Source organism: Drosophila subpulchrella, unplaced genomic scaffold, assembly GCF_014743375.2.
Source record: "Drosophila subpulchrella strain 33 F10 #4 breed RU33 unplaced genomic scaffold, RU_Dsub_v1.1 Primary Assembly Seq354, whole genome shotgun sequence".
Lineage (NCBI taxonomy): Eukaryota > Metazoa > Arthropoda > Insecta > Diptera > Drosophilidae > Drosophila > Drosophila subpulchrella.
In genome coordinates this window covers 2,617,352-2,643,321 of record NW_023665577.1, presented here as the reverse complement: position 1 = coordinate 2,643,321, position 25,970 = coordinate 2,617,352, and the positions used below count along the sequence as shown (strand labels likewise).

The following is a 25,970-nucleotide window of genomic DNA, read 5'->3' as shown; positions in this document are numbered from 1 at the left end:
TGTGGTTTAATAATTGGAGCGTTAAACTTTCGGAATTTAACGAGGGAGCTCGCGATTTACTCACCCAAAACTGACAGATTGGCCTCTAGATGGTGATCGGGTGGCTTCTGAGTGCCCCGATAGCAGGCATCGCCCACAACCAGCTTGGCAGCGGTGCCCTCCGTGGGTCGATAGGTCAGACAGACCCCGTGCTTGCTGCCCTTGTGGCGAGCTATGATGTAGAAGGTGCTGTTCTCGCTCCAGGATCCGTGGCAGGAGTACTCTGCAAACAGGTAGGAGAATATGATTTATTATATGGTTTACAAGTTGCAAGCGCAACTGATTAGATGAGGAAAACAACTTAAGAGACATTTCCAAATAGTCGAGTGATCTATTTAGGGTTTAATATTAGCCATGTTTTGCTTGTATCTACTAAGGGCTATCAAAATGGTATTAATAGCTATTTTAACTCAATTTGGTATTATTATTATTAGATTCTTACAACTCTAAACCTTTTAAAGATATTCATTCTAATTAGATGAATCAAAGATAATATAACGACTGTAAGATGCGTAACGTCCATACAACCGAATGTCCAGCAAAGCTTTTGGCGTGGATTTTCGGCCTCTTGTAAAGTCTTTGCATGAAACTAATCTAGATACTTGACAAAATAAACATTCTACCTCCTGTCGCTTGGAGCAGGGTGCCCTCGTCATAAATTGACATCCACTTACCCTCTTCACCATCCACGCTGCACAGCGGACTGACGTCTATCAAGTTCTCCGCCGTACAGCCCACCCAAAGCTGCCGCTGGGCATTGTAGTTGGGAATACAGCCGGGAACATCGCGTCGATTCCGCGTGGCCACAAATCCCACGCTCGTATCGCTGCTGTTGACCTTTTCCAGGACCAGTGCCTGCTGCTGCTCCTGCGGATCCTTGGGTGCGTTGCGTCGACTGCGGACTGGGAGGCCTCGAGTGTTGGCATGCCAGGAGCCCCGCTCCATGCGCTCCGCGTTCCGAAAGCTCAGCGAACTGTGTCTGCGTAACCATGGAAATCGAAATAGATTGAGAAATGCCAGAGGTGGCGACCACCAAAGCGGACATACCCCTTGTGCCCGAAATTTCCCGATTCGGCGCCCTCGTGATGGTGATGTCCGTGGCCCAGATGCGACTTCCCATTGTGATTGCGCTTGTGGCGCGTGGCCAGATACGGCGGTCCGATGGCGCCACGTAGCGTGTAGATGCCCTCCATGGGACAAATGGCTAGGTCCGGATTGCTTGCTAAAAGGCGACATAAACCAACGTTTGAGTGGACTCTCAGAGGCGGTGGGCAAAGGTGAGGCGGTGCAGCTTACCCAGCAAGGTAATGTAGGCCATCTTATTGATGTCGAAGTGATCCGGTGCACAGGCGTCCTCCAGGCGGATGGCCGGCTTGCCCGTCTGTATCTCGATGACGAACGTGTCCCGGCGGTAGAACATCATGCACATGAATCCCGATTGGCTGCGGGCGCAATGGATGGGTGGACATTGAAATCAGAGGGAGGGGCACGGGGCATTTTCAATTTGGGGCCACTTACCACCCGGTGGTGTAGTGCACCACGGCCATCATTTCGGTCGGGGTCTGTTTATTTATTTGCTCGCAGAGCGCACGTGTCTCCATATAGCCGTTGGGCTTAATAATGTGCACGGACCCGTCGCTGCAAATTGGGAAAAGGTAGAGGTTCGGTCTCGGTTTCGGTTTTGGATGACAACTTGGCCGCAGGCCTGATTGCTACTCACTTGGAATGATAATTGTAGACGGCATTGCCCATTAGGGCATGCCAGTGGCGCGGACCCTTGAACCAGGCCGGGAAGTCGCAGCGCTCGGCGACGGGCGGTTTTCGCAGCGACATGATACGTGAGCCAACCTGGGGGCGGGAGTTAGTTGGATTAGCAGCTGTTGGGCGTGGCCATCATTAGGCACTCAAAACAAAAGTTTGGATTAGGTTAAGTCGCTTCGAACTATACTGTTTGTAACTGATTCCTATCAATTTTTGACGATTTAATAAATATATAATACATAAGTCAAAGTTTATTTGCTAGCTAAATTCCAGGTCATGACTAAATTTTATGTATGTATGTGTATATGTATGCACCGATTCCTATTAGAGGCAAGTAAAAACTGTATTTATCTTCATAGATTAAAGCTGCGCCTTGCATATAGAATTTAAGATTTGTTAAGAGTATTGTTAAATATCCTTCAAATAAAAAATAAATATCTATAAAATATTAATAATTTCTTATATAATATTTTGGAGGCTTTTTTACCTAATTTATTGATTATAATCAATATTACACTGTTTTCCAAAATCCTTGTCTGGTTACACACGTTTTTTTTAAAACCTTTTTGAACGACTGCTTAAAAATGCATACCAATCAAGTATCACTGCAAATTGGAAAGTTAACAAATGAATTTTACATGTATTTTTACATCATCATCAATTATTGGCAGCTTTTAAATATATTTTTTTTAAACACAATTATTTGCCAGCAAAGTCTTTACTTAGGATTTGGATATAAATATTTGTATTTATAAATGATGCAACGAATATTTAGTTTATTACCCTAAACATAAAGCGTTAGATGAGTCTAGATTTGATACCATCAGTTCATATTATCCTAAGACCCATTTGTCTGTACAAATGTATTTTAAATGTATAAGAAAACACATCCTTTTCCAGGAAAAATCAAAAAAATAAAAAAATAACTTTTTTTCTGAGTGCAGCTAAGTGAAAATGGCAGGTGAAGAGGGCGGGAAACTGTTTGAGGAGTGGGAGAGGGGCCAGGGCTGGGGCTTCGAAAATGCTTACCTCGGCACTGTCTAAGCCATTGCAAGTGGCGTCGCCGGATTGGGCCAGCTTATATTCGGCATCCTTCGAGCTGAGCATGCTGGGGCCGCCTGCAAAGGGTACGAGTGTACGGGTATTAGGGCCCAAACAAAAGTTCATCCTGTTTGCCCTTTGGGGGGGTGCTTACCCATCAGCGAGGAGATTTTCTCGTAGACAAAGCAGCGATAGCGCTCCTCGTTCGAAATGGCATGGTGGTGCGAGACGAGGCCGACCAAGTAGCGTGAGTTGCCGTCCTTCCAGGTTGCCAGGCAAGTCAGCTCCTCCACTGCAGCGGCAGGACCAGCAGGAACAGCAGCGCCACCGAGAAGAAAGGCAAGGAAGGAAGGAAGGATGTTCGTCTTGAGCTCCGGATGGGCAGGGCCAGGTGATGAGTCATTGTCACCGGCGAGGGTGGCGAGACTTACCCGTACTCTCGGTGCCCTGGACATCGGGACAGGCCTGGAAGCTCAACAGGAGGCGACTCTCCTCCGTGCAGCTCTCAATGTTGGACACCGGCGACTTGCACTCCCCGTGGCCCCGATTGTAGGTGAAGATGAAGGGTCCTGCAAGAGGTACGGTTGTAGATCTCCCCCAAGAGGGTCCCTGAACTGCCCGGACTGCCAGGGCCCAAGAAGCTACTCACCCTTGAGCGGACACTTGACCGGCTCGGCACTCTCCCGGAACAGCGAGTAGAGCAGGGCATCGCCCGGTATCTGGTCGCAGAGATTCTGTAAAGTCTCACGGCCCTTGCAAAAGTCTGGGGGACATGATTATTTTAAAAGCACAAATAAAAATTCAATTAATGCAAATCGCAAATTAGGCGGTCGTTGAACACAGAACACACAGAAGTAGGAAAAAATAGAATAGTAGTAGATAGTAGTAGTAGTGGTTGGTGGTGGTAGCAGTATTAGTAGTAGAAAGTAGTAAGGTTTTAGTGGGAGCAGAGTAGGTAAGTAGTAAACTGTACTAAGTAATAGCAAAACATTTAAGTAAGGGCATGGTTGAAAGGAAATCAAATCTACAAAGGGCTAGGGATGTGAAAAATATGTTTATTTATAGGTATATATTTCTTTTTTCAACTTTCGTTGAGTGCCGCACTGGAAGCTGCGCCGCTGCTGGGAATTCTCATCCGACCCAGGGCCATCGCCAAGCATGCCATTTAAATTGCACAGAAATTTGTTTAATTAAGTGGCCGCTGTTGCTGATGGTCCGGGAGAAAATTGCGCAAATAAATGACGAAATGGAGCTTTAAATCAGCAAAAATGTCGCAAGTCGAGCGTTGCGCGTTGCCTTTGCTGCGTGGAGCGGCAAGAGACCAGAGACAAAAGACGCAAGGCAACTTGCCCCCAGTTTCGAGCTTCAAGTGCGGCACAGAGTGGAGAAACAACAACAATTTCTGTGGAAATGTGTAAAAAGCAGCGGTAAGTACAATACATAAGTAAGATAAGTATGTAAGTTCCAGAAACAGAACCAAACAAAAAATATATATAAAGCAAACAAACCAAAGGCGGTAAGGAACAACAAACCAAAGACTTATGACGTTCACAGAAATAACTTAAAGACAAGAGTTTTTCATTTTCGGCGGCGCTTCCCTGGGCTGTGGAAATGCACTGCCCAACTTCTGTATTGTAAACTCAACTGAAAGGCACGACACGTTCAAAAAATAACCGAAAAGCAAAAACACACACTTGGTTCATCTTGTTCTTCCGGCTCTGAAACCAAAAGCACGGGATTGGGATTCGGATTGGGATTGGAGATGGTATGGGGGTTCTTTCGGGGAAATGGGAGTACGGGATACGGGAGGAGTAACAGAGGCGGTTAGGTGGTAAAATAATGTTAGTGCCTGGTAGGGCCGTATATAAGGTATCTGTTGCTAGAGCAAGCATAACATTTGAATCAACTAAAAAATAATAACAAACATTTACTCATGATGAATAAATTGGGTAATCGGTGGTTTCTGGTTCTGTATGGCAAACGCGAGAGATATATATGTGACATATATAAATGTTCATATATGTTCTTTTGGTAAAGGGTCCTCTCTTTTTTCGTTTTCTTTTTTACTGGTAAGAGTTGTAGAGTTTGGTGTAAAAGTTAATGGTAACTAAAATCCGTTTCGTATAAATATACACCAACAGATACAGATATGGGCATAATATATACATAAAACACATTCAGGCATTGTTCTCAACAGTACAAAATGTTTACAGCTAAAAAGGCACACAGCAAACGGTTTCGTATTTGGTTTTTGTTTAACTTTTCTGTCAACAAATTGAATTGTATTCAGTTTGTTTTCGTTAGCAATACACAGGCTACGGCAAGGAACTTAAAAACAGGCACACGCAGAGTCGCAAAAAGAGGTAAGAAACGATGGAAGTGGAAAAAATACCAATTATGTTGTGTGGTGTAAAAAGCCAGGATATGCGGGATACACACGGGCGTAATCGAGTGTATTGGGGTGTTGGGTTTCGGGTTTTCAGGGTTTTCGGGGTTTCGGGACCGGCCTTGTGGCGTTTTTGAGTAATGATTGTAATTAAGTAGCAACTACACTTTATGAGTTATACAAGGCACAAAAGAAGGTGTGGGGTGGGCGTGGCAGTGTCTGGCGGATGTGTGGGATGTTTTCATATTTGTTTTTTAGTCGGGTGATATGAGTGTGTTTGCGTGTAATGGTCAAATACTACGGAGAAGCGTTTGTAGCATATATATGGGGGTATATCATGACAAGGCAAAAAACGACATCACAGACATGGATAAACGTAAGGAAAAAATGGTAAATAAATTATAATACTTTTGCAGTTGGTTTTCGGTATTCTCTTTACGATTTTTTGGTTTCTCTAGTTTTTTTCATATTTTTTGTTTTTGCGGTCGGACTGACCGTTAAGCGCAGAGTTATATTAGATAGCCGGGCCAAATTACAGTGGTAGAGTGGTGGCCCAAAAACATTCTAACGCACACGCACAACGAACAACAATGATAAATGAGAGACACACACAGCTAGAAAGTAGGAGGAACAAAGGATTGAACCAACCAACAACGAACGAACGAACGAACAAACGACACAATCGTAACTTATGAGTAACCGAGAGCAGAAATTGTTGAGTTTCATGTTAAAATTACATTAATTAAATTACACACATGTATGTACAGAACGTAGGGAGAACCGAAAACTGAATAGAACTAATTAAACAACAACAAAGCAACTGAGGAAACCGAAAAAATGAAAACCAAAAAACGAGGAGGAATCGAAATCAAAGGGACACGAACACGGACACACAGAAAAGGAAGAACAACACAGAATGGTGAACCCATAGAGCAAATAGTAGTACGAATAGTAGTAGTAGGGTTGTAGTAGGTAAAGTAGTAGTAGGTTGTTAGGTTAGGTAGAATGTAGTAAGAAGAAAGTACAATAAGTAATTGATAAATGAGACAATTATACTAGCGGTCACCGGGCAGCCCATCCCAACATTTCATCATCATATACAAGATGTACTCGATATATATTCGTGGCTAAATATATATCACATTTCTTTCATTTTTGGTTGTGGTTCGTTTTCTTTATCGTTTCTTTTCATTTCTTTTTTTTCTCTTAGGCATGTGCAAAGGAGCACAAAATTTAGCTGAAATCCTTTCTTGTTTTTGACATCCACGAAATTGAATTAGAAAACAAAGTATGACAGAGAGTGGGTAAAAGTAATGAGCGCATGGCTTTCTATGCAGATGTGTCTCGAATTCGCTTTCGTAGGCTCTATGGAAACGAATGAATTTTCCTCTTTAATCCTTTAATTCTTATTAAAGCGAGAACAGAAATCAAAAGCGGGAGTTGTGGGGGATTGTGGTGGGGAGTTCGGGTGCGGTGGGTGCATTTTTTGGGGATCGGACAACTGAAGGAAACTTAACAAACCGTTAAACGAAATTTGAAAGGCATTCTTTTTGAAGTGGAATGGGCGTTGGGGTTGTACGATTTCCAAGAGCTTGGCAGACTCGATCTGATTAGGAAAAACAAGGCAAAGAATTATGTATATCGAAAACATTATTAACCATAATAAGGAGATTTACAAACCGTTCGCTCGGATCACAATCAAATTTGAAGATTTAAGTGAGGAAACAATGGTGAACTTAGAGGTACGGGGAATATATTACAAGTGTGTTTATGTACATCTCTTCATGCACCGCTACCAATCTTGGAAATCCTACTTTCAGCTTCGTCCCAAGCCGAAGCTTCAGATTTGGGTGTATCTTATATTCTTTTTTTGGTTTTAGTTTTAGTTTTGGTTTTAGTTTCGCTCGCTCATGGTTTTACTGTACAAAGTTGATGATGATTTTTTGTTAGCAGTGGATTAATATAAACATTAATAATCATAATCATGTACAAATACAAAGAGTTATATATAATAGTCAAAAAACAAAATCAAAGCGTCTCAATTGGTGACAACGAACAGTATCTCAAAAGTAAACTCAAAATCAAATCAATCAGTAGTAAATATGTATGTAAGTATGTATGTACCAACAAACAAACACAATTAAATATCTGTACAAGAGAATATATGGAATTTGGACCTTTATTTACAGCGTTGTGTGTTATTGTCATTGTTCATATTCACATTTCTACAACTGTCGTTTACGTGGGGTCTGTTGTTTCTAAATCAGAATCAGGTTCTATTTCCGATTCTGGAACCGCTTCTGCTGATGATGATTGCTTGATGTGGCTACGAGAATTTATGGATTGCAGTTCGGTCGAATTTGGCTTTAATGCAGGGGGCTTAGTTTATGGTTTGCAGCTCTCTACACTCCCCAAATTATTCGGCAAGGGGCCCAAGGAGGAGGCCAGACACGCAAAGATAAGTGAGCCCGGCATAAAAATAATAAATAAGTATCAACAAAACACAGAACCTAACCGTAACCGTAACAAAACAAGGCATACAAATTAAGACGAATGGGGTTTATGGCACGAATTTTATGCGCGTACAATACTAGATACAAATAGACGACGTGTATCCACGAAATTGACAATGGAACCGAACCGTGGCGGATGGCAAATAACCGGGCCAAAGTGGAACCGACCAGGAAGGACGGTATGCCATGGTGTGCTATGCCATGATAATGGTATGGGGACTCTGAATGGAGCGACAACAAATTAATAGAACAAACGGGCACCGACGACAACCAAAACGGGCAAAAAATGAATGAGCACATAAAATATTGCATAAATAAATGAAATGAATTGAAATGAAAATGGCAATGTGAAAATATATGTATGGAGAGTGTGTGCCCGAGAACACGCAAAAACAACAATTGGCAACACGGTGTGTGTTTGGCCAGGAGCGTTGAGAGATTTCCTTTTTTTTTCGGTGCTGTTTTTGTTGTTTTTGGGCCAGGACCCGGGGAAAACACTCGAAATTGGTTGACACCCCGGGCGCCTGACGCCACTGAATCGCCCCGGAATCGGAATCCGGCTCTGTTCCCGGGTGTCCCTAGGTAAATAAGTTTTTATGCTCGGCATTCGGTATTCGCGCTATATGTATGTATGTATATATATGGCGAGAACTGTACCAACTCACGCAGGGGCTTTCCTCCCCCACGCCCAAAAAAAAAGGCGAAAAGGCACACGAAAATGCCAAAAACTATATAAAATAAAATAAAACTCGGTGTCGGACTAGGTTCGGGGCTGGGTTCCTGGGCCTGGGCCTCCTGGCCCGGCTAACAAATTACCCAGTCAACGTCCAGGTGGAAACTGCCACCCCCCTTTCCAGCCCCTCCCACACGCACACCCATGGCATGGCAATGCCCTGTTGTGTGTGCGTGTTGTTATTGTTGATGATTTTCCCCATTTTTTTCCCTGCCCTTTTCGAGGCTCGCATAAAAGGCATGGCAAACATTTTTACCGACATTTGATTAAATTTAAATATCCTTGCACCGAAATTGGCGAAAGCATGTCCTGCCATGTTGTAACACCAAATAATATAAAGCAAATTATGAGGGCGCCAAGAATGCGAATATGCGATGCGCTGAACGCCCAGAAACATGAACTCATAATAAAATGCCCCAAAAAATGAGGGGGCCAAAAACCAAGGGAGACTGCAAAAATTATCGTTGAGTATTTCCCCGAAAAAATGGAAACTCAAGAAGCGGCGGCGAGGGCAACCTCCTGAAAACTGAAAACAGAAAACTGAAAACGGAAAACGGCGAGTGCTTGGCTGGCGTAGTTTTGCTTAATTATTTTAATTATTTTCATATACCGCCTACGCTTTTGCGCTGCAATTAAAACGCTGCGGCCTGGCCTTCATTGAGTGCCCATCACCATCGCCCCAACCTCTGGGCTTCGTTTTTTATTCCCAGGGTTTTTCGTTTTTTGCAGGTGGAGTGGAGGTGTAGTGCAGCTGGAAGTGAAATTGGTATGCAAATGCTGCCTGCCAGCCCGTCACAGGCTACACAAAATGTCTGGCTAAAAGCGCTGGCAAAATAAAAAGCGGTAAACATAATTAAGGGGGGGTGGGGGTGGCAGGGGTTTGGATCCAGGGGCGTGCAGGTCGAGTGGCTAGTGATACTCGTACTACCGTGTGTAGTTTGTACTCGAAAATGCAATTTAAATGGCAGTTAGCAAACGCCCCCAAGTATGCAATTGCTTTTGATGGCTCGCATTGGATTATCATTGATGCCAATGAATCGAAGGATTCAGGTTCAGATTCAGGATTCGGCAAGCAGACTCGTTCATTTGATTGGCAGCTCGCTTACACGCACTTTGCTACCCGTGCGCACACACTCGTGGTCAAATTAATAGGGACATCTCCTTCGCTTTAAATCATTTCAATTACTTGAAAACAAACAGAAAATGAAATATTTCTCATTTGAAATGTCCAGTACTTTTTATACATTTTTAAAAAGAAAAGAAAATTAAAGCACTATAGTTAATAGAACAACATTAATCCTATATCCTATTAATATTTTAAGTTAAATATATATATCAGGTTTGATACCAATTCCATAGCCTTTCTTAGTTTTAAATGTAAATTTAGGTGCCTAAAAGTATGCAACAATATATTTAAAACTCAAAAGGACAATAAATTCGTTCAAAAAGAGTTATATTCTTTATTCACTGCATACTTTCAGACACCTAAAAAAACCCTGGTGATTTATGTTTATTTGTATATTATATTTAAATTTGTTAAATATCATTGACTAGAGCACAAAATCTTTTAATGAACAACAATGTATTAAAATATATTTATGTTTTTTCAGGCACCCTTTCGATCGATTTCAATCTTCTAGATAATTCTTTGAACCTACTCTCACAAACGTCATAACAAGACCATCCCACTATTAGCCTTGTCCCAATTTGTACCTATTATTTTAACGACGAGTGTGGCATCGCATGTGTGTGTGGAAAACCTTGGATATCCTTTGATGCCCGACACGAGTGAAAACGACACTACATTAGCCTTATAGCAATTAACAAGGCTTTCCCTGCTAATCCCATATGTACAAGTTTTCAGTAATTGAAACTGTCGACTGTCTAAGCCCAATTACAGTCTGCCAAGGGCCGGGTTTATATACATTGTTTCCTTGTGTGCGCATGTAGGGGCATAAAAATGACTGAAACTGTCGTAATTGAAAGCAACTTTATTATGCCGTTGCTGAAAATTCAAATCTCAATTCAAAGCGCATTAAAATGGTCAAAATGTAAAGGATGAGCCCTGGCAGCATTTTCATTTCGCCCGCAAGGCTTGCTCTTTTATCCAAAACTGAAATTTAATCTCGTGTTTGTTCGCTTGTGTGACAATCTAAACAAATAATGATTTAATAAAGAACAGGCACACACGCACGCAATTCCATTGTACTATTGATACCATTGTTTTACGGTCTGCTAATCAAAACCAACTCGACCCCGCCCACGCCATTGGTTCGAGGTTTTGGGGGTCGGGGTCCCCTGAATTATAAATGAGACCTAAAACTCTCGTTTAATATTTAAACAAAATCAAATCAAGGGAAAAGGAAGGCGGGCAACACGAGGCAGCCAAGACAGCCAGTCAGGCAGTCAAACAGTCAGACAGTCGGACTTGGAGCCCCAGCCCTCGGAAATATCAAGTGGAAAATATCAAATTGTGAGGAGGTCCCGGGGAGGGGTGGTGTAGGCGGTGGTGGTATGGGGGCGTGGCGTTTTTCAAATGCGAAGCCAACTGTCTGACTGAGCTCTGGGCCAAGAGCTCGCCACTTAAACTAATTTGATTTCTATTGAGGCAAACAAATAATAAATAATGAATTTACATTTCTATGCGTGTCCGGGCGGATTGCGTTGCCATGACGGATCTAGATCTGAATCCGAATTTGATTCTGAATCCGAATCCGAATCCGAATCCGGAGGAGAGGCTTTGTAGCACTCGATGCCGAGTCTGGCAACCCTTCTGGTTATTTAGTATTTTCCCTGGTAATTAGGTGCTCTGGCAGCTCGCCACCTGATTAAGAACTAAGCGGCTTACAGCAATTAGCAACGAATTATGGATGCGAACAGAACGTTTGCAAATGGGATACTTTCGCTATGGATAATTGCTGCGAGTTCTTGAAGTCCCTTTGGAACGGAGTGAAAACACTTTGACACTCGGTGTCAAGTTTCCAATTTCCATTTTCGACCTATAAATAAATCATGGGCACAGCGAGTTAAGTAAGTGGGTTGTGAATGTGATGCCAGATAAAGCGAGAAAAAGAATATATACAGGATGGAAAAACTTGGGCAATAATTCTTCGACTGCTCGCCAAAGTACTGAAACTTATTGGAAATTCAATACACTGCCTCTGCCGCCAGAGATTTGAATGGGCTTTCGGGAAACTGGTTCAAGACTTCAACGCTTTAATACTCGGTTTCTGTAGGATCGTCGTGTCCGGTGTGCTGGTCTTTGGTATTTGGTCTTTGTTATTTGGTTTTGCTTTTGTCATGATTGGAGGTGAGATTTATTTACAGATGAGTGGATGGGTCGCATCTCTGGGGTCGCAACTAAATACAAGTTTGTTTTGTAAATACAAATGTGTGGGTGCTCATTTGGGGTTCGGTTTGCTTTGTTTGCTATACAGAACTATACAGATGAGAACAAACGCGAAACGAACTGTACAAAAACTTAGCTGCGGCTGTTAAAAATGTACAAAATTTTAAATATGCAAATTTCAAAACCAAAATCCAATCAAATTTCTCATGTGTGTGCACACCTCTATTTGTTATTATTCATCTCTCGATATTTGAATCAAATACACACTGACACACACTCTCGCACACGTATTTTAACATTGAATTGCTCCAAATTGATTTGTAGTTGTAGTTTCAGTTTTAGTTTAGTTTGGGTTTTAGTTTTGGTTTTGGTTTTTAGGTTCTGGAGAGATCTGTTGTTGGAGTGGTTGAAAATGTTGAAGTAAGGAAAGTATACATATCATATAAATATTGAATAGAGTTTGCAAATATATATGGATATATATTTAGATATATGTAAATGTTTGGTAATAAAAAATGGGCATGGAACAAACAATTTGATTTTCAGTCTCAGGTTTCTTTTTTTTACTTTTTTTTTATATATTTACACAATTTGTTTTTCGCTTGTATTTGTTAATTATTTACAGTAACGGTGAACCGAAAAATGCACAAAACCAAAGAAGAAACCAAACGAAAAAAGAGAGAAACAAAGGTTCTTAACTAAAACTGGTTATAGTTTCCTGTTTTGCTTTTTCCCTTCTTTTTGGATTCGATTGGGGGGTTTGCCTTTTTGTTCCGATTCAGTAGGATTTGGAATTAGAATTAGAAATAAAGACTGCCGCGCTGTTTTCCTTTGTCTAGATGGTTTTGTATTTGAATCTACTGAGTAGACCTACATAATTGTGTTTTGGACCTCGGTTTCGATTTCGGGTTCGCTGGTTTCGGTTTCGGTTTCAGTTTGGCTTTAATTGGTTGCTCTGTTGGGAGGGGTTAATCTGCTAATCCGCTAATACGCTTGAAAATCGCAACTAAGTAGCTTAATTGGATTGACACTATCTTTGGGTATTTGGTAATATTAATAGTGGTACGAGTAGTTTAGGTTGTAACTTTCGGTATAAATTGCAACGTGTGTATGTTGAGGAAAATATACAGTTCATTTTGGTATTGTTATCGGTTTTCTAGGTGGTTATATATATATTTTTTGTGGTTAGATATGTACTTCTTGTTGATTGATAGATTGAGTGGTTATTCGTTGTTGATTGATTGCTTGATTGCTTGATTAAAGTGAGGTGAGTTCGAGATATACAGAGAGAGAGGTAGAGAGAGGACCCTTGCCATGACAAACGTAAACAAAGTAGAGTTATTTTTATTCATTTCGTATGCAGAGTAATTGTTGTTTGAGACTATTTACAAGTTTGGTTTGGTTTGGTTTCGTTTCTTTTTTTTGGTTTTGTTTTGTATAATTAACCAAAGGTTGCATCAAAATCATACACGAACTGAAACCAAAACCAAAGAAAGTTCGAATGAAAAAAGGAAAACCAGAATAACTGAATAGAACTCATCAGAAATACCGAAATAATCATCTAAATCCTGCGTTTGTTTTGTGTGTGTTTTCAAAAAGAGTAATAAAACTGAGAACGTATTTTCATCTTATTTTTTTTGCTTTTCAGTTGGTCACTGGACAGAACGAAAAACTTTTGTATTCTCGTTTTGAGTGAAATGAAAATAGCGCTTAAATAATAAGGTTAGGTTAGTCATGTTGGTTAACTAAGGGAGCATTTCGAAATATGTAATAATAGGTTGAAATGATAACAGATAACTGGTATTTTGAGATAGCGAGTTAGGAGATAGAGTCTTTGTATTTTCATTTTAGTTTGCTTGCTTTGCTTATAACTTATTTTAGAGAGAGATAGAGAGATATAGAGAAAAATATAAAGTTAATGCTTACAATCATTCATATCGTCATTGGATCTCATTATGTACTGATCCGATGAAGATAGTCTTGAATGCCCGTTCGTATTGGGATGAGCTCCCCCCCTATGATCACTTTGTTTATTAGAGCTACGCATCGCCAGTGCAGATGGGTTCGACTGATGCATATACATACTATCACCTTCGCACTCACTTTCTTTATATTGGAGCACATTTTTATGCTTCTCATAGATAACCAGGCAACGATGACATCCTTTCCTAAAAAAGTTTTTGGTTGCAACGAAAAGTTTTGTATTCGGTATCGGTAGTTGGTATACGGTTTATATGGTATTGCATGTATATGGTATAATGGTTATGTGGGTCAATATTCATGTTTTTTGTTTCTTGTTGGGTATTTCTTGGTTTCTTTGGTTCGGTGGTGCGGGATGTGTTGGCTTGTTTTCGGGTTCTTGGCGCAATCGACAAACAAAATGGTTGGTAAACTAAGGCTAAGACTTTGACCGGGCATTCTGAAAGTCCCTCCGTGTGTTTGTGTGAATGGAAGGTATCGGAAACGAAATATCTTATTTACGAGTAAATGTGTATACTGGGTGCAAAACAAGAAGAATCACACTGAGGCGTTACCCCTCCGGCTTCTATTAAATATCTTTCGATTTACTCTTGCCAAACTGGTAGGTACAAAATAAACATGTTATGATCCCAGAAGCGGGGCCCAAAGACGAAACTGGGAAATTTAAGGAGTTACATTTCGACTTTGTCCCCGCTTTAGTTGGTTATATTCGATTGAAAAGCGATTACTAAGTTGATGTTATATTTCGAGTAGAAGTAAATAAATGATCATCGAAAGGAACTCAAAGGACGTACACTTAATAACGCAAGAAACTCACAAAATATATATGTTGTTGAAAAGTGATGTAAAAATATTTTGAATACATATTTATTCGTATAGATAAGTAGATAACGTTTCAAAATAAAGAGTTTCATCTGGGTTTTTGTTTGATTTTTGATTGTGGCTGGGCGACATGTAGGGGTTCTGTAGTTTCCTAGTTGGTAAGATATAGTAGATGGGGCTCGGTTTGGTTTCGATATGTTTACGATATTTATTGGTATACGACAAAAACTTGTACAGAACAAAATGAATGGCAGCCGGAGGAGAGGGCGTGGCAAAGGGAGAATTAAATATGAATACAATCCCCGCCTTCGCCTCCAGCAGCACAGCAAAAAGGCCAATACTATTTAAAGAGTAAAAGTAAGGCAGCGGAAAAATCAAAAAACATTTTCACATTTCAGCTACAACGGAAAAACTTAGCTTACGGATAGGATTATTCATATGTTTATTAAATATTTATAGGCATAAACATGGCAAAAACACAAAATTCAAAATAAACTCCACTTGGGTAACTCAATGTTTTGCTTTTTTGTGGGTACTTCTTATTTTTTTCGCATTAAGGAAAGCAGCTTAAAAGGGTTTTAATTGTTTTTCACATTGCTCTTTACGACTAAAAAACATTCATACGAAAGAAAACAAAAGGGAAATTCCAGACCAAAGCAAAAGGAATGGAAAAGGCATGGAAAGTCGCAGTACAAAAAGCAATTTTCCTTTAAATGTCTTTGGTTTTCATTTCGTATCGTTTTAAATGAAAAGGCATCGGAAAATGGGCAGCATAAAACACAGCTGCTAAGTAGGAGAGATGATGGTAGAGTAGCACAGATACAGAGTAGTCAAAAAGGCAGATCTTTAAATTAAAAACACAATACGTGGGTACGTAAAAAGTTTGATTTAGTTTTTAGCATTGGCTCAGTAGCATTTACAACACGACTGGGAACTGGATACAGGGATACTTGGATACACAAACACAGGCACGGATGACTATATCTATCGGCCGATATATACACGTTCAGGGAACACAGAGATAGATGGGATAGATGGGTGGTTTTTGCCTCGGTACATGACTGGCTCTTGTCAAACATCCGAATTACGAGCAACGCTGCCTCCAAGAAAGTGCCCTGCACACGGAGCAGATGGAGTGTGGATTGCCGAGGACACGGCGGTACGGTGGCGGTACGGTGCGGCATGGTGCGGCAACAAACCCGACTCTTCTCGACTCAAACCCGTTTCAGAGGCAGAAGTTAAGAGCGGCGGCAGCAGCTGGCAGACGGCGGCAACATCAACAACAACAGCGGCAACGACAACGTTCAGCGATAACGTCGACGACAGGTTTGACTGCTGCACTGGGAAAAAAAATCCCACGGAGATGCATTTTCTTTTCAGATCATAATCTAGTCTTTATAGAACTACCTTTGACAGCAAAGAAGTTACCTTTATCAAAAACAATCTTGAAATTACTTTAAAAATTTGTTAAAAAGAAACTGAAACTGCGATCTATGTTAAGTCCTTCTTTTAACTAAGCTACTTATATAATAAAATAGCCAGCTTTTTAATTTCTCTAATAATAAAACCATTCAAAAAACGTTGTAAGTTAATAATAATTTCATTGTGTTGGAATCATAAGCCTAACACTGAAGTCTTTGCTAAACCATATAGTGCAAGTTAATGCAGAATTTTTGATATCAAATCAAAAAAAAACTAAAGTGCTTAGGATATACTCATTTGTGGTATTTTCGGAATATTATATTTTTGAAATTCTATACAAAGACTACCATTTAGTAATGTTTTTAAAGACTAGAAATGAGCTCTAAATGAGTTCTATTATGCCCTGCGGTACAGATAAGACTTCTTGAAATGGCATTGAAATGAATTAATTAAAAGTACCTACATACAACTCCAGAGGGTATTGAAATAATTCTAATCCTTATTGAGGCCTTTGTTAATTCTCCCTCCCTGATATTTTCTCTGAGTGCACCTCAATTTTACATGCCTCCTTGCCGCCGTCGATGCCGCCGTCGCTCACCCCTCGCTGTTGTCTTTGGCCAGCACTCTACCCACTCCGGTGTGCTGACTGGCTTCTTTTTAATGAGGTTAGTGCTGCATTTTCCCGCCCGTGCGGAGGGTCCTCAGCCTTACCTTAACACATTTTACCAAGCACACACACCTTCCTCAGTCAGAAATGAAAACTTATTCAATTATAGGCACTCTTCGACAAAGGGACCAACACAAAAGTACACTATATATATATGTATGTGGGGGAAAAGTAAACCAGAACATCTGATTTTCCTCGGCCTGTGCCAAAAACGAACGAAATACTTATTTCGCCAGCCAATGGATCGAGTATCGGGTTGAGATGTTAGCATATTGTTGTTAGCAGGCGGAGCGGTATGCACAGCCCCCACCAAGGAGGGGCAAATGGATCCCGGCCGGAGAGATGGTACTTACTCGTCGACAATCAGATATTTGTTACCATCGGAGGCCGCACACCTGCCGCGATAGCTGAACTGGGAGCCCTTGATGTGTATGGACTGCTGATAGCCGGACAGGAACCAGGAGCCCTCCCATCGTGCCGGAAACGTGCAATTTGTGGGCGCTGCAAGCCAAAATACACAGTAATAATTTATTAATAAACGACTTAACCATTAATGCATTAAGATATTATATTCCAATTGCCTCCCCGCGGACTGCAGATACATGTGTATGCATGTACGTATGGTTTTGTGGCCTCAATTGCGCTCATTGTTCATTTAAGAGCCAGCCGTATAAAAGAGCAACCGCAATCTTTCCCAATGAAGTGCGTTTTCCAGGCACATTTACTTACGAGTAAGGCCACAAAAAGCACTTGTTTATTGATAAATTTAGATTTCGGTTGGCCACTTTCTTCGCCAGCTCACTCGTCTAATTGTATTGTCAAGTTTTCGGTGCCAGGATTTGTGGCTTTTTAATTTGTAAATTGTTTCAATTATTATTATGATTGTATTTAAGTGCGTGCGCATAAGGGGCCGCAAATTTACGACCCTCCCGATGAGGAGCTGGGATATTTCAGTGGGCTAAGGGTAGTAAGGTTAGTGGGGGTAGGGTATCCGTTTAGGGGAGGGCAGGCGCATAAATAAGTTGAACAAGCCAGGCAACCAAAAACTGCTCGTAATAATAATAATGTCACACACAGATACGGACACACACACACACTGGCAGCAAAACTACCGAAATGGCAATTGTGAATATTAAAAAAAAAAGGGAAAGAAAAAAAGGAGCTGAACTGAACTGAACAGAGAAATGGAAAAGGCGAAGCCAAAGTATAGAGAAAGAAACGTAAACGGAAAGTTAGCTAACGGCATGCCACACTCGCACACTCGCACACCCGGGCAATAAGTACTATATCCCATACAATGGGTATAGACCCGCACACGGATACATATAGAAATGGTAAAACCACCCTCTGAGCCATACATATAGCTTAATGTTTGGGCACGATTGGCAGCGGCAGGGAGTTTCGGTTCTCAGCTGGGAGTTGGGAGGTCTGGAAGTTGGGAGTTGGGATAAGGGTGGTGGCGATGGTGGTACTGATGGTGGGCAGGAACCGGAGTGGAGATGGAGAAGCCAGTCCTGATGCCGCTGGGCGGTGGGTGTGGGTCTGGGAAACTCGGAACTGCCAAGTAGCAGTTGGAGATGGAAATGGATGAGGAGATGGAGATGGAATCGGAGGTGGAGACGGCGATGGAGGACGGTCCGAGCTCAGGCTACGCATTCAAATACAGAAAACTCGCAAGGAGAGACGAATGTGCGCACCCGAGCCAGAAACAGAAACACAACCAAAGGCAAAGAGTCGATGTACAGAGAGAGAAATGCAACCAAGTTAAGTATTCCTTCCTGTCGAAATCTCAACTAAAATGCTTTTACTATGATGGGCTTTCAACTAAATCGAAGTATGTTAATGGATTATTTGGTAATGCAATGCGATTACCTATTATACTATATTGTATGTTTTTTAAACAACTAAATACTTTTATAATGGTTCCCCTCTTTTCGAATGCACTATATGTATGACTAATAACTAATAGATTTAACTTTCATGGTTCGATATTTCAGTGTTTTAGTCCCTTAGCTGTTATTGCTACCTATTGTTCGACTTAATCCCTTAACAATGGCATTGAAACTTAAGACAGTTGCCTGTTTTACCTATGATAGCTAGTAAATGGAAATTATTACTTACTAAAATTGAAATTTCGTTTACACTTGCTATCAGAAACAACACAAGCACCATCACCCGGTTCGATTACTTCACTTTAAGGATAATTTCAAACTAGAAAGGTGCGCTGTGCCATCACGTTTGATCCTAACTCCTAAGTATTAATGTTTTCCAAAATACGTACAAAAAGAGTTTACAAATATAATTATAATTTAAAAAATTACAAAATAATATGTTTTAAGAGTTAGAAAATGCATCTTAGTATCCTTTATAAAATAATGGGATATCCAATTTTAATCCCTTTTAACATTAAAGACCGTAATCGACAAATCTGTTCAAAAATATCTAACATCGGGTAAAATCTGAGTAAATAATGTGTAAATAAAATAAAGAGAATTCATAAGTTATATGAATAAACTTAAAACTGACATTAAATTCTTTTCCGTGTAGTAACAGCAGCAACAACTACAGCAACACGGTGCCACACACACACTCGCACACACACAGCGCCGTACTTACAGCGATACACATTTTATTTTATTATTCCTTTCCTTTCTTTTATTTTACTTGTTCCTTGTTGATTCCATTTTTTGCTTTTGTTTTTACATTTGCGGCAAACAAAAGGTACTCATGCGCAGGATCAGCGCAGCGCTCTGAACTCTGAGCCCCAACTGAGCCGCAGCTCAGACCTCCGACTACAGTCGGGCGTACATATAGCCCTGGCTATAGCTCTGGCCATACGAATATATGGGCACAAGTGTGTGTGCTGTCCAATGACTTGTGCTTTTTACGGGCCGCATTCGCTTGGCTGTCATAATGCGGCCCATACGCACAGCGGGCCGCCTGTTGTGCGAAAAGTGTAGCACACTTTGCCGGGCAGCCACCGCCCCGAACGATACGAAAGTCCCGGAGTCCGGAGTCCGGAACTACGGAGCTACGGAACTACGGAGTCTGAAACCCAAAACCCAAAAGCGAAAAGCGATAACCGAAAACTGAAAACCACCCCCCGCCGACGAATAATTGTTTCGCCAATTTCAAGTACCGTGAATAATTTTCCAACATGATTCAATACTTTTGCCTGAGTGCCGCAGCGAGTATGGTATTGTTGCTGCCGCAACACAATCAGCGCACGTTGCCCTTCGTCCTTAATTCGCCACCCCGAACCCCTGGAACCCTGAAAAATATGCTGCAGGACAAGCTTAAGTAAATACAAGCTAAAAGCAAATATACGACATAGACCACGACCGACTGACTGGCTGACAGACGGACAGACAGGCGTACAAATGCGTATAGACAGTTGAAATGACGGACGCGAACGCGAAAAAGCGGGCACGGGGCTTTTCAGATATATTTTCGGTGTTCGGTGTGTTTTTCGTTTGGATTAGAGTGGCTCAGAAAGAAACACACAGGACGGGGGGAGAAAAAACCGTGCAGATGGTGGGAGTTACGAAGAAGCTTAGGCGATAACAAAGCGAAATGAGGGGGAAGCAAAATAAAATAAATATGCTCAAAGAGTTGCTCCTCACAATGGATCTGGATCCCTATAAACTGACAGTAATCAGGTGCATTAATCAAAATAAATCTCGGGAGCTTTGGCAGCTGCGAGGGAAGGTAACTAAGGCGGCTTCTCAGACATGTACATATGCTAAACAAGGCAGGGGAGCTTGCGAAAGCAACATATCATTTGAGTTATGTTTAAAATAGAACTTGATTTGAGTGGGATTTTGCAATAGATCTAGTGTATAATTTCTATCGAGTGAGATTAATGAAACTTTAAAGAACCAAATATTATAATTTCAGATATCCAAAATTCTGATGTTTTTAAGAATGTCTTATTATTCGTAATAATACAGAGTGATTGTCTTACTTTAAATATAACTTGATATTATTGGGATTTTGTAATATATTTATAATATCAGTTCTATCTGATTAGATTACAATTTCAGATATACAAAATGCTAATGTTTCCCATTATATATCTACTATTACTCGTAATAATTCTAATTGATTGTCTTACCATCCCATTATTTTTCCCTGTATTCAATTAAGATTGACAGCGAGAATATTTAACACGATATTAATTATGCACTACTCCGTCATTTGTGGTTCCTGTTATGACAAGCAATTTCCTATCGCTGGCAACGTACACTTATCTTATCTATGATGATCTATAATGACAACTTCAACGCGCTAACAACTCCTTAACCCAATTATGTTGCCCACACTTATGGGTGTGCGCAATTTGAAGAGCTCGTTCGTTAGGAGCTGGCGTGGAGTGGGGTGGGTGGAGTAGGAGTAGGGGTCGTACTACGTATATATTTAAGGGAGCCCAGGCCATTACTGGACCACCCCTATCGACTGGCAATACGCACCCCGAGCGAACAGACAAACACTTATTCCGAACTCAAAGAGCATGACGCTTGTGCCTTTGCTACTGCCTGCGAGACTCATTTGCGTTTTGGGCTTGGGTCTGGATTTTGGACTTTCGTTTCGCAGAGGGACAGCTGTGTTGCTGGAAGGGATGGGGGCGGGGGATTAGGGGCGGGGCATCCGAAATGCTTTTGTCTAACTTGAGTGAATTATGGTCAGCGGTCGGCGGTTGCTGGCTGTTTGTTTCGGGCAATTTCCGTACAATTTGCCACTGCATGTTGCTGTTGCCGTAGCGGCTGTTGCTCGTTGTTTTCATTGTTTTTCTGCCCGTATTTCTTTTTTTTTGGGTAAATTCGCTCATGGAGAAACAGTTGAAACGCATTATACGAACGCAGAACTGCGGTCACAAACTACTTATGGATTCAATTGAGCATGACCGTTTTCGAGAGGGAGTGGGCGGAGGGATGAGCCGCCAGCTGACGCTCTGTTGCGAGTACAAATTATGCCACAAAAATTAAATGAAAATGGGGATGGGGATGGGGATGGGGAAGGATACGGGGTCCTGGGGTCCCCAACTTAGCTGGGCCACTTTCTTGGCGCGCCAAGTGAAATTATAAATTCTTATCATAGCGCTACTTATCGACGGGGGGCTACTCACCATCTTGCCGACCACCCCAGCCGCTGACGGACGTGGCCAGGAGCAGCATTAGCAGCGGTCCCAGCCAGCTTTTTGTCGACGTCATGGCGCAGCAGCTCCTGCTCCTTCCTAGCGCCTTCGTTGTTGTCCCCGCTGGGAAGCTGGATTCGAGGGTGTGGGTTCGGGTGTGGGTGGTGTTTCCGCTGCCCGGCAGCAGATGCTGCCACAAGAACATCAGCCACGTAATGCCGGAAAGTTCCGCGGCCTGGCCCCGCCGATCCAGACTAATATCACCGTTATAGTTAAAGCACCTACATTCATCATTCTCTTCATCATGCGGCAATGCGGCACCAGTTGTGCCCCTTGCCGTTGTTTTCGTTGTCGTTGTTTGCGTATCCGCCAGTACTCCTTGTCCTGCTCCTTGTCCTGCTCCCCCTGCTCCATCGCCATCCGCATCCTCCATTGTTGCCGGGCTAGTGCTGATTGGATTTACCTGGGCCAGCGACGCCGCAGACGCATGACTTGGTCCTTCGCGCCGGATTCGCTCACGTCGCCAGCCTCGCTTGCCGCATTCCAAGACGCCCGCCTGCCCAGCCACCTGCCCATCCCCGCCAGCCAGAGTGGGCATAACTAATTGCGACGTCTGCCGGAGATCGGTGCAGCCGTGCCCCGCTGCGGCCACGGGTAACTGAATACCCGGCAGCAGGAATTTGCCCGGCCAGGAGGAGGACAATGTTGCTGCCGTAGCTGTTGCTGCTGCTGGTGTCAACGTCGCCGCTGAAGCATGTTTATCATAATTTTTATGTTCCCAGCCGGGCGGACAGCAGCTGCCATGGCCCAGAGTCTGGCTGCGACTCCGACTCCTGGTGCCGGCCGCAGGCACATGCTTACATGGATAGCAGAAAGGCGGTAAATAGATTAACGACGTTGTTCCTGCTCTCGTCTTGGATGTGGCTGCGGATGTGGATAGGGAGCTGGAGCTGGAGCTGGAGCTGGTGGAGCCTGAGCTGGAGCTCGCCGTCCTCAGTGCCGCCTGCATTGGTGGCTGATGTGGCTGCCGATGCTCCTGCTGCTGCTGCTGCTGCTGCGTGTCCTGTGGATTCAGAGACAAGAGTGGAATATTTTATTATTATAAAGCCAAGTAAACATGATATAAGGTGGCTGCGAATTTGAATTTAAAATAAAGCTGCACCCCAGCACGGGCACGGGCACGGGCGTACGCAAATAATCCCACAAGATTCATTGTTCGGACCAAAAACAGTTGCTCGCCTGTGCATACATGTATAAATAAAACTTCCTCGGCGGCGCATTAAAAAGCAATAAAAATAAATATGGGCTCTGGGAAACCGACACTCCAATCGAAATAAAACTTCCAACGATGCGTAAATCAAAAATCACGCGCTATAAAAAAATTAGGCACCAAATTTATACGCATCGATTTATGTGTCATGTTGTGTGTGTGTGTACCCAAGAATGTCTGCATCGCCATCGCCAGCATTTCCTCCGCTATAATCTTTTCCTGCATTTAGCGCCTTCAGCGAGGGGGAAAAACTCTACTAAAATAAAAACCACTTGAGAGATTTTCAGAGTCTTGGCATGTGCGTGGAGCGGAATACTCGAATAGACCTCCAGCTAGGGAGCTCTTAATTTCCATATCGCATGCATGCGTTCCAAGAAGCATACATATTTTTTTCATTGATGGAAGCTTAATTGGTCATCATGGGTCGAAAAGATGGTCAAAAGTTTGATATTGGATGGGAACAAATTTTTGTGGGGTCGGCCCACAAAACTCTTGACAAATTACAATTGACGAATGTCAATCCATCAGTTTTATTTAGTGTGAGATTTTCATTTTCAGGAATTTCTTAGTTATTTTACGATGTTTGTTTTCAAAAGAATGTGTCTTAAGAAGAAATGTATTCCCCTCGAAGCTTAAGTTTATAGGTATTTACTAAGTAGAGTAATTTCTGAAAGATCTTCGGTTTTAAGAGCAGTTGCTATGACCTGGTATAAATTATACCTTCTTCAGCACACACCATCTCTTACAAACTGAATACAATACCCATGACATACGATTATCTTGTTATTTAAAATTATTCAGCATGTTCCTGGCTGTAACCTGTATGCCCTACCTACTCACCTTTCAAAATCGATTATAAGAGCACACATAGCTTCCTTATTACATGAATGTAACATTCATTTCTGGGGATGGCTGGGGAAATGAAAAGCTTTTCCCCAGCCACCGTCAAGAGTCGCCGGGCCATGTGTCATTTATTATGTCATGAAGGCTGGCTCTCCTTAGAAATTCAGCATGCTCGAAAGAATCTAAATCAAAATGGGGGGACTTCCCCGGGAGGAGTGGCAAGCTTGCGAGGCATAATGCAATTTTGATGTTGTGTAAGCGCTACTCTTAGCCCATCATCTATGCTAATTAAGTTAATTAAAAAGTACCAGCAAAGTATTTGCACTTGGCCAACTTCACGTCATAATCAAAGTGGAGGCGGCGGCGCATCGAATGGAAAATGAAGCCCAAGTCATGTCAAATGCTCTTAAAAAGCCACAGCATCCCTTCCCCCAGAGATTCTGAAGCTGGATGCTGGATATGAGGCGATGACGTTGACTATGTTGCCTGCCACACAGTGGAGTGTCTTTATTTAAAAATGAAGAGACCGAAGACCGGAGACCGGACCAAAAAAACGAGGCCAATTATAAGCTTCATCATTAATTTGAATAAAATTAATTCTCCCAAACATACAGAAAGCCATAGAGCGAATGAAAATGCCACAAAAGAAATGTGGCACAAGAAGAAAAATGTGTCCAAAATGGAAAAGGACGGGGGCGGAATGACAGCAGACGGTGGCAAATAAAACATTTAGGCGGAATTATAATTTTACTTTGCTTATTTATAATTTACGTTTAAAATGTGAAACACCTGACAGCTAAAGAGAATTTATGTTTGCATGTTTTCCATTAATTTATTTTTCCGAGGCGAGGCGAAGGAGCCCCCTCCCAAGAAAACTGCCAAGACCCACAACTCCAGCCTCGAACTGCACGAAAATGCACAGCAGGAGGGGGCTCCCGGGGCAGGAGGAGCCGGGGAGGAGCAGCAGGAGGAGCCAGAAGACGGCACATTTTGCTATCACGTTTGGACTATAAAACAGGCCAGCCCAGGCCACACAGCCCCATCCCCATACCCATACCCATCCCCACACCCGAACCATACTGATGATGTTGTTGATGACGTGGAGCGCCGCTGCATAGCACCGCCAAAAATGGCAAACGGCGACCCAAGACACTGGTCCCAAGCAGAAGGCAGGAGCCCAGCACTGGGAGAAACGGGGCGCTCGAAGTAGATGGTATCGGGAATATTTCGTGCTCTTAGGGGATATAGTATAGGGTGGGAAATTCAATTTATCTTTAGAGCCCCATATTCTGATTTGTATGTTAAGCTATAACTAAGTTTAAAGATGTTATATTGTAACAGCGGTATTATTACATTCGTAACTTCGGAGCATTATTAGTGAGTGCGATTAGAAAAAAACTGAAGATCTAATAAAATAGATTTGAAGTTGAAGCTCCAACGAAGCTCTTAGTAAATGGCGCCCAAACAGGGACCAAGGATGGTACTTAAACCTTCTCAGTTAACATATTGATAAGGAATATTTGATAAGGAATATTCGCTTAACGTTACTATTACTATCATCATATATCATGGAATCGTTATTAAATATTTGATTGCCTTGAACAATTGATAGGGAGTATGTGCATGATTCATATTGGTTTTTTCCGAGTGTACCTCTGGCACAGACACAAAGACAGAGGCAGACGGACACGGAGACGTCTCGACGCAGTGCAAAAACTTGTCAAGTAAATATAAACGAAATGTGTGGCACGGCACCCGGCCGGGTACGTTTCGTTCCGTTCCGCCTCTACTTGCTTTATTTTATTCCCATTTTATTATTATTTTCACCAGGCCAAAAGACCGAAAGACGCAGACGCCGCATCAGCAGCAGCAGCACACATAAAAAATATTTTTATGCAACATTTTTATGATTTCCGTCTGGCTGCGACAGCGGCATGGTCACAAAGAAACTCCAAGGCACACGGTCCGCTCCGATTCTGTTTCTCATTCTGTTTCTGTTTCTGTTTCCGA

General features: G+C 42.1%; 1 protein-coding gene across 4 annotated transcripts in view; it reads right to left on the bottom strand.

Annotated features, from left to right (window-relative positions):
* Window positions 1-25,970, bottom strand: part of LOC119561067 — a 32,848-nt gene that overhangs the window by 2,841 nt on the left and 4,037 nt on the right. The window contains exons 2-14 of one of the 4 annotated variants that reach the window (XM_037874910.1): window positions 21,839-22,910; window positions 17,067-17,214; window positions 13,749-13,990; window positions 3,491-3,613; window positions 3,273-3,410; window positions 2,996-3,133; window positions 2,830-2,918; window positions 1,760-1,887; window positions 1,558-1,677; window positions 1,336-1,481; window positions 1,087-1,261; window positions 714-1,018; window positions 65-262 (exon numbers count right to left, since the gene is read on the bottom strand). In XM_037874910.1, coding sequence (XP_037730838.1) covers window positions 65-262; window positions 714-1,018; window positions 1,087-1,261; window positions 1,336-1,481; window positions 1,558-1,677; window positions 1,760-1,887; window positions 2,830-2,918; window positions 2,996-3,133; window positions 3,273-3,410; window positions 3,491-3,613; window positions 13,749-13,990; window positions 17,067-17,214; window positions 21,839-22,910 — 3,022 coding nt within the window. The remainder of the gene's footprint in view (window positions 1-64; window positions 263-713; window positions 1,019-1,086; window positions 1,262-1,335; window positions 1,482-1,557; window positions 1,678-1,759; window positions 1,888-2,829; window positions 2,919-2,995; window positions 3,134-3,272; window positions 3,411-3,490; window positions 3,614-13,748; window positions 13,991-17,066; window positions 17,215-21,838; window positions 22,911-25,970) is intronic. The other 3 variants (XM_037874911.1, XM_037874912.1, XM_037874913.1) reach the window with 3 other exon arrangements.